Raw genomic sequence first — 9,773 nt, 5'->3', positions numbered from 1 at the left:
AAGCAACAACAAACTCGAGATTGACCTGCATTGCAGAGAGTAACAATAAAATGGCAAAACTAAATTAAAATTAGAAGGCAGACGACTTTGAGTTTGAGGAAAATAAACTACTGTAGTATTAAAAGCAACTTCACAAGTAAATAAATAAATAAATTGACTTTAAAGTCAAGGACAACTACAGTGTAACACGCTACAGTTGCCGGCCGCGGCTGAAAAACCTGTAAATCAAGTAAAGTTTCTTCGCAATTTTTAGATCATGGACAAGGACCGCACTGGCACTGGCTTCCGTTGACAATTCTATATAAACTCATATTCATCATAATATAGTCCAACACAAACTATACACCATCTAGCAAAAGAAAATCATGACGGACCCTTGTGTGCAATTTGCTCTCGCAAAGCTTGATGCTTTTCTAACGGGAGAATTGCTGTTGCCAAAGAAAGTTGATACTGGGATCAGGACTTTGAGAAGTGAACTGGGTACTATAACAGCATTTCTGAGTGAAGCTCATCAAAGAGTAGTCCAAGATCAACAAATTCGGGATTGGGTTCGAAAGGTTCAAGATGCAGCTGATGACATCATCGACATTCTTGACCTTTTTGACCATTACCAGACAGAAGGAAAATTAGCCAGATGGTGGGGAAACCATTCAATTGCCGATCAGATAAATGACGTCAAATTAATTCTCGAGAATATCAACAAGGAAAGAGGAAGATACCTACCAGCAAATTCGTCCCATGCTGCCTTAACACCAAGTCCAACTACAAACCGTGATTACTCAGATCTTCATCCAAGGATTGCTCCTTTGTACCTTGCAGATGCTGATGTCGTGGGCTTTGAGGAAGATAAGGACATGCTGATGGCGTGGGCACTGGATATGGTGGATGAGCATAATAAGGTCATGTTTGTTGTGGGCATGGGTGGATCTGGCAAGACAACTCTTGCCAAGCAAGTATTCGAGGCAGTTAAACAAGACTTCGGTTGCTCTGCATGGATCAGTGTTTCAAAGTCCAAGAAGAAATTGGAGATCTTGCAGAACATGTTAGATGAACTATGCAGATGCAGCTCCAGGGCGGAAACAGCCCCAACTCCCCAGCAGCAAAGCTCGGAACACTACATCAACCTCATTAGGGAGTATTTGCTGGATAAGAGGTATGTAATCGTCCTCGATGATCTGTGGGCTGATGATGTTTGGAGATCTATTATGTTAGCATTGCCAAGAAGGAATAGGAGTAGAATAGTCATCACTACGCGAAGAGGGGATATAGCCTATTCACTGAAAGATAGATCCGTTGCTGTCCATCCCATTCAGCATCTATCTCTAGAAAAGGCTAAGGAACTCTTTCACAGAATCGCCTTTCCAGGATCTCGTGTATGCCCTCCAGCTTTAGCTACACTGTCCAATGAAATACTAGGAAAATGTGAAGGGCTACCATTAGCAATCACTGAAATTGGGCACCTTTTGTCAACTCAGGGGGAAAGTGCATCTGAATGGAAAAAGTTGCGTGATGGTCTTGCATCAGAGCTACGAAGCAATGGCCATCTTGTGAATATTACAAAAGTGTTGATTCCTAGTTATGATGACTTACCTTACCATCTTAAAAACTGTTTTCTGTTGATGAATACTTTTCCCCCTAATCACCCCGTCCAGCGTGCAGAGCTAATACGGTTATGGATGGCAGAAGGGTTCATTACAGAAGTGTACAATGGAAAAGAACTCGAAGATTTGGGGGAAGAATACCTGAACGAATTGATTGCAAGAAACTTGATTCAGGTATGTGCAGTGGATTTTGATGGGAGGCCAAAGTCTCACCGGGTTCATAATATCATGCATGAGATTGTTCTCTCGAAGTTACATGATGAAAACTTTTGTGAAGTTTATCCAGAACAAGGTCTATTTGCCGTCAGTAACGAAAGGATCAGGCGAATATCGATCCATAAAGGTGATCTAGTCTTGTCATGCTCAGAACTTCGTGCTCGCGCTTTGCTAATATTTGACTCATTCGATCCATACCGGCACTCCATTTCAATTAGCTTTTCAATCATAAAGAAGCTGAGGATATTGCATCTGGAAGGTGCAAAGCTGCACTTGTTTCCCCCAGAAATTGAAGAACTATTGTTGTTGAGGTACTTGAGTTTAAGGAATACGGGAGTCAATAGCATTCCGAAATCAATAGGAAAGCTTAGCCACCTTGAAACCTTGGACCTCAAACAAACATTAGTCAGAACGCTGCCAAAAGAAATATGTCATCTCTCTAAGCTTCGTTACTTACTTGTTTACAGATATGACATTGAAGATTATGTGGCAATTAACACTGTTAAAGGATTTGAGGTCACAGGAGAGATCACATGGTCAGCTCATCTTCGCAAGCTACTGTTTGTGCAAGTCAATAAAAATCAGAATATCATTGTTGCAATGCGAGGCCTCAGAGAACTGAGAAGGCTGGGAATCATGGGTTTGCGCAAAGAAGATGGAAGGATCTTGTCTGAGACTATTCAAAAGCTGCGAAATTTGCATTCTTTGAATGTGGCAGCAGAAAATGAGGCTGAAGTTTTAGACATGCAAGAAATTTCACATCCTCCTCGACTCCAGCGTTTGTATTTGAATGGAAGACTGGAGAGGATGCCTAGCTGGATTTCCAAACTTCACGATCTGGTAAGGCTTCGTTTGAAGTGGTCTCGGCTGGATCAACAGTCCAACAATCCCATTAATAGCCTTCAAGATCTTCCTAATTTACTAGAACTCCAGCTGCTTGACGCCTATAATGGGGAGCAACTGGATTTCAATGCTGGCAAATTTCAGAAGCTCAAGATACTGGAGTTGGAGCTCCTTCCACAGCTGAAAATGGTCATAATGGAACGCAATTCATTGCCTTGTCTACAAAAGCTGATCATAAGGCGATGCGGTCAGTTAAGGCATATTCCAGTTGGTATAGATGACCTCAGCCAACTCAAGGAGATTCATTTGTATGATATGCCGAAAAATTTTGTCTCCATGCTCGAGAAAAATGGTGGCAGTCTTTATCATCTTGTACAACATGTGCCATTAATACGTTCTTATGATGCTCAGAATGGTGGACGGTGGAATGTGAAAGATCTTTCTGATTGATTAAAAAAAAAGATCAAAATGAGAGATTCATTCCCCCTTTTTGGTAAGGCAAAAATTTCGGTTGTGTAAATTTATGAATTATATGTAATTCCTACAGTCACAAGATCAGAATTTTCTTTTGTGAAATAATTTTAGTACTACTATACAAGTTGTAGCCTTCACTTCCCTACAACAATTTGCTCTATTTTACACCATGTCATGCGAGCCTTCTCCATTATATCATTCTCAAAGGGTTTAGTGAAAGTGAAGAACGAAGAATGCAACTAAAGCCAATTAGCTTTTGATCGCAGTTAGTTCACATAGACATTCAAAGAAGTTCGTGTGTAAATTTCAGTTAGCTTTACTTCATGGAACTTCAGATAAGATCAGTTATTAATGTATTAGGGGCGGGGAGGGGGGGGGGGGGGGAAGAAAGTCTAAGCTCATATTTTCTAACTATTTTCTTAGTCTTAGTTTCAACTCGATCGTTTTTCTAACTAAGATGCAATCGCATATCATCTAGAAGAGAATTTTCGATGGAATGAAAAGATTAATCTAAAGTAAGACATTATGAAATTACATATTTAAACCAATCTAAATTAATTTATCAAATTAAGTTACATATTTATTGTTAGTGGTTGCGTGATTGGGTTTATTTTGCTGAGTACATGGGATCATAGCCCATGTTCCTGTTTATTTTGGTAGTTGCCTTTTAATTAATTCAAACCAGGAAGTTCTAGTATATCCACTGGTTGATATAATTTGGCGTGTGGAGCTATGTTTCTTGAAAGTTAAAAGCTGAATAGTTTTTTTTTTTTTGGAGGAAACAGTGAAACTCCGTGAGCTAAAAAAGAAAGCCTACGAATTGTTCATTATTTTTTGTGGAGTTATAAATAAATAAAATTTGGTTAAATATTTGTCTGTATATATGATTATATTCTCTCTTCCCACATATATTTATGTGGTAAAAAATACCTACTCTGAAATATAATTTTAGTACAATATATTATTAGTGCAACAATAACCTACTTACATTCCCCTTGGTTAATTCGATTTCCTTGTCTGTAAGCTTTGTAACAAATTACATTAGTGTTAAGCAATGGCACCTGCTGAAGGGGGGATAGCAACGGGTGCTCTGAGGAGCCCACCCCGTGGCAGAGCTGAGCATTGTCCGATTGGAAGCCGGACAGCGACTGAGCAAGTGGAAAGAAATGTGGTCGCGGCCGTGACACCAGAGCCGTTGTCGGTTGAGCTCCTTATAGGGTGAGTTTGAAGAACCCATTGGCATTTGTGGCTGTAGTTGCCACAGTGCTGGCAATGGTAGTGGTACTGGTACCAGCAAGATTGCGAGTGATCGAGACATTGGCTCCAGATAGAGGAGGAGTAATGCCAATAGGTAAAAGATTCCCCGTATTAGTGCAAAACAAGCGACCAAAAATGGTAGCTGAAGCTACAGGTAATGCAATCTTGTCAAGTGCGACGGTGGACGGGGTAATAGCAGTCGTGAAAACAATGAGGAGAGCAAGGCCAAGAAACAAATCATTATGTGCTGATGAGAAGCCATGACTGCAGATATCAAGTATGCGGCTTTTGCTGGGAATGCTTGGGAGAAGACAAGCTTATATAATAGAATTTTGGCCCTGGGGAATGTAGATGATGGTTATCAAGGTAGCTATCCTTTGAAGTCTTACACCTATTTACCCTTTCAAGTTTCTTTCGTATTTTTGCTAGGTTAGAAATTATGACCACTTCATCCAGGAAATACGAGAATGATTGGTTTGATAATAGGTATCCACTTTTGTAAACTTCATAGCTATTGGGTCTATTTTCTTTTGAATTTTAGTAGCATATATGACAAGTCTGTCATTTTGGAAGTTTCACACATACTACAGCTCTCTCTATCCTTAATTATTTATCACTTCATGTAAGACATAGGCGAAAATATCTACAAATCAGGGATGGAAATACCTAACATAAAGGGATAAAATAAAGATATGCGTGAGAAAAGTAGTGGCCAAGAGTTTGCTTTCACAGGGAAAAATGGGGACTTGGACAAGTACAGTCGTTCACATTATAGTGGTATATTTTTGTTGTATTTGCTATACGGATTAGTGTACAATCATATTTACTCCTCCCTTAACAAGCCATCATTAAAATTTTAAAACCCTATACAATTCGAAAGCCAAATACATCACCTTAAACAAAAAAAAGGCAAAATTTTGCATGCCCCAAAAAAAAAATTTGTAAGCAGAAAAAGGGGGCCAGCAACAAAATTTGCTCCAACATCAGTAGTAAAGTTGGGATTTTAGTAGTGGGATTTTAGTTAAGCTCACTTTTGTTTAAGAAGAGAAGCTTATATATATGCAGATGTTTGGACTTGAGGGATGTAAAGGACAGTTATCAGGATAGCTATTCTTAAATTCTGAAGAGAAAAAGTGAAAACTTGATAGAGGCTATGCCTCCAGCTATACCTACTACCAGGTTTGTAGCCTCACTTCCCTATAAATCTTACTCTTGATATGTATACTACTAGTTGCAATAGTAGCAGTGTATTGCACATTAGCTCGTTAATCTCATTGTAGTTACTGAAACGAAAATCATCTCAAGACTAATAAAAAGGAAAAGAGTTTTAATGATTTAGGCTGTTCTAAATTATGTTTTAGCTAAGCAGAAGGAATCATCAGTTGAGTTGATTCATTTTCAAGTCCGAACATTTAGACCAACATCACTTGATTGAGAGAACAAATTTGTTATTGTTATAGTGAAACAAAACTACCATCTTAATGCTATTTTTTCAATATATTAGTATCTTAATGAGATGATTATTTTGTTTATCAGCATGTATTAAATTTGACTTCTCGTAGGATGGGTGATATCTCGTAATTGTAATTCAAACATGTATCACTATTATAACTTATTATTTTTCTTGGATAAAATTGGAAAATTAGGTAGAGATTAGTTAACTAAGGTTTAGCATTGTTGACTCTTTTTGGATGCATTAATCGATGTGTGTAGGCTTTTATTTCCATTGAATGGAAGGCAGCTCGTAAAGGAGAGGGCTGATGCGAGAAGAAAATGGGGTTGTGCTCGTCTACATTTTAGAGAAAGGTGGGTTTTTGGAGTGTGATGGGTATTGGAAAGAGCCGGGTTGCGCTTGGAGAAACGGTTAGGTGATGGGACAAGAAGGTGTCAACTTGGGATTTGAAGAGGGATTGACTTCTCTTCAATGAATTCTCCCCTCATTTTTCACAATACACATTTGGATGCATATTACACTCGTTTGTCTTCATGTACTATGAAGAGACATGATCATTTTAAATTTAATTAATTTTAACCCTTGTTAATAAATGAAAATATGTGTCCTATATGCATATGTACACTGCAAGAAATAAAGAAAGAATCCACTGAAAATGAGCTAAAATAGGTAGGGAAGGTAGCGGGTGTGTAAGTATATTCGAGAAAAAGAGTTTCGCTTGAGGAATGGGTATGATAGTTGGGGGAAGAAGGAGTTGGTAACGATGATGAATGTACTCTTTTTTTTTTTTTTTTTGGGTTGGATTCTTGCATGAACAGTAGTGATTTCATTTTATGTCAAAGGAGGTAAGTGTAATATTATTGAAACAAAGAGGGAGTTGAGTGTAATTATCATAAACCTCAAATGAGGTTTACCTCAAAGGGGGTTTATGAAATTATACCATAAAAATATAGATGGTGTTAGGTGAATATAGTTAAGTAAAACGATTGAGGCCAGAAAAAATAGTTAAACAAATGCGTGGTAGAATACAAAATCATAGAAGGGTTAAATAATAATAATAATAATTGACCCTTTTATCTATTAGATTTACATCACTTGGATATTTTATTTAGCGTCCATAATTAGTTTAATTATGATGGGCATCCTCCATTTCGATGTGGTTCATCGATCCATTTTGGATTTGTATAGAAGTGAATTGCAATTCGTTCTGGCTACATGAAGTACTTCAAGGTCATAATGTGACAATGAAAGGATATACATATGCGTAAAATTTATAAAAATATGGAAAATAAACACTTTTGGAGAATTCATAGTGGAAAATTGTCTACACTATTCAAATTTTTAAGATCTTTAGCTTCTTCCATCTTTTTTCAAATAGAAATTAACAAGTTCAGCACAACCCATATGCAGGTGAAATCGCAGAGAAGTACTTCAACAGTGAGTTCCAAGGTAGAGATTCTCCATCCTGTCCCCTTCCCCCTTCACCAAAAAGCTGCGTAGGTGAATTTTAACCGCAAGATCTATTCTAGTTATTGAACAATTTATGAACAATTCATTAGTTACTCAATAGCTAGAAGTGCATAATTACTCTTTCCGTCGTCCCAATATGTTCATCGTTCTCCGAGAATCCAACTTTTTAATAATAATACTTTAATTATGATATTTATATTTTTCTTTTTAATTTGATTCTCCAAATTTTGAATTTTAACATAAAATGTGCATAAATAGAGAAATGGACAACATTGGAAATAGAAATTAAAAATGACTTTAACTTGTATGGCATAACAAATATATTGGAACATTTTAGAGTGAAATAGATGACAAATATTTTAGAACTTAAGGGTGTAATATGTAATAAGTACATTTGGCAAGGAATGCCAAGTCAAATTTGACTGGCTGTAGCCCACTTCTATTCTATGTCCTTGTCCCCTCCACCGCGGTTCTGCAGTACTCCACAATCTTCTCCATTCGCATTTGCCCGAAGGGCTGCAGAGAGTTGAGTGAGGGAGGAAGAAGGCATAAAAGAAGAGAAATAAAATAATATGTGTTTGAATAGGTATTATTTAAAATATTATTTGAAATAATTACTATAGCACTTTTTGTGATGTAATGTATGTGAGTTAAAAAGTAATTGAAAATATAAAAGAATGAATTGAAAAATGTGTTTTTGATGCAAAAGAAATATTTTATTTGAGATAAATTTACAATCCAAACACATATACAAAGCCACAAAAGTAATAAAAAATTGCAAATAATGACTTGGCATATTCTTTTGCCAACTAGACTCATTGGTCATCCACTTAATAAGTTTCAATTGACTATCCTTAAAAAAAATATTTTTAATTAACTATTGAGCAACCCTATGGATTGTCTGTAAATTGCTCAATGACCATAATAAAGTTTGTCGGATTCAACACCCCAGTTATCATATGTCAATTAAAAAGAGAGAAAAATGCAGTTTTGATACCTAAACTTTGACACATGAACGGTTTTAGTCCCCAAATTTTGGGCAACAACAAATTTGATATCCAAATTTTCAAATTTCGAGCACATTTAGTATCCTTGACGATTTTTTCCCAAATTGCTACCGGAAAAAGTCATGTGGCAGTCATATGTCCGGCCACTATTGTATAAAAAAATGCCAAAAAAATGTCAAATGTCATTCTAATACTAAGTATTAAATTTAAGGACTAATAATGTAATTAAAAAAACCTAAGGACTAAATAACATCACATGAGTCATTTAAAAAAAAAAAGAAAAAGAAAATGAGTTTGGCAGAGTTTTACATCGTTTTCTTCTTCAATAGCGCTGTCTACAATTTTTTTTTTTTTTTTTGGTGAATATACTACTGTCTACATCTTTTGATGGAGACTTTCCTCTTTCTTTTTTTTTTCTTGCTGGCAAGTTGCAAGTCGGGCTTTCGTTTATTAGTAGCAAAGTTGTTTGGTCCCAACTACTTGACAAATACATTTGCAATTAAGCATCCCAACTACGTTGAAAGTTCCCTTGGATTTTCTATTCTTTTCAAGTGGGTGATGCAGGCTGGCTCTGAGCTGCAAGTGGGAATTTTATTTGCTAGTAGAAGCATTAGCAGTAGAACAAACAGCTTGTACCTTTTCAAAGTATGGTTGTCAAGAAAAAAACTAATGATAATAACAATAAAGAAAGAAAAGTATGCTTTGCAGTTCGACAAACTGAAAAATCAAAGATTCTCGTTCTTATCCGAGTCGACAGCTATAGTTTGCACGGATTGTCTATGTCGTGCTTACAGGATTTGACTTTTTCCACAAAAAAAAAAAGAAAGAAAGAAAGAAAGAAAGGGTTTTGAACATTGAATTCACCTAACATAAATCAAACAAATGCACACACATCGATTGTGTCCTATTGCATTTAAGTACCTTGGCACGCCTGTTTTAGGAGTGTTTTAGAAAAACAAAATTTTACTATTAAAATGTTTATTTAAGGTGACACTTTAAAACACTCACAAGTTTTAAAATAGGGATAATTTCAAAAATCTCCCTTGAAATTTTTAACAATTGCACTTAAATACTCCCTAATATTAGAAATTATACTGCCCTCTCCTTGAATGACATTTTTTATAACTATTTTAGCCCTTGTCAAGAAAACCTTCCTTAAAAATTGAGAAAAAGTATTGACACATAATTTTCTACCAAATTTGCCCTCCTGTATATAGGAGAAAACATGTACCACTTTTTTATGAAATTAACAAAAAAAAAAAAGGAAAAATATTGGCCTTTCAATGATCCTCTTTGGACAGCAAAAAATACATATATAAAAGTCAACTTTTGACCATTAAAAACAAGCAGTGTAATTTTCAATATTAGAGGATATTTAAGTGTAATTACTAGAAGCTGTGAGAGAGGTTACTGAAATTATCCCTTTGATATATAGATATATATATATATATA

At 36.1% G+C, this 9,773-nt stretch overlaps 1 protein-coding gene across 1 annotated transcript; it reads left to right on the top strand.

Annotated features, from left to right (window-relative positions):
• The first annotated feature begins 860 nt into the window (after nt 1–860).
• Nucleotides 861–3,110, top strand: LOC113782085 (disease resistance protein RPM1-like). Its single transcript, XM_027327997.1, has one exon. The coding sequence runs from the start codon at nt 861–863 to the stop codon at nt 3,108–3,110; it is 2,250 nt and encodes a 749-aa protein (XP_027183798.1).
• Nucleotides 3,111–9,773: the final 6,663 nt, after the last annotated feature.

The sequence above is a fragment of the Coffea eugenioides genome, chromosome 9, assembly GCF_003713205.1.
Source record: "Coffea eugenioides isolate CCC68of chromosome 9, Ceug_1.0, whole genome shotgun sequence".
Classification (NCBI taxonomy): Eukaryota; Viridiplantae; Streptophyta; class Magnoliopsida; order Gentianales; family Rubiaceae; genus Coffea; species Coffea eugenioides.
The sequence above is the reverse complement of the archived record's forward strand: the minus strand, read 5'-3'. Positions and strand labels throughout refer to the sequence as shown.

Excerpts from the sequence above, each read along its gene's own strand:
- LOC113782085 (XM_027327997.1), top strand. The coding sequence starts at position 861 with ATGGCGTGGGCACTGGATATGGTGGATGAGCATAATAAGGTCATGTTT.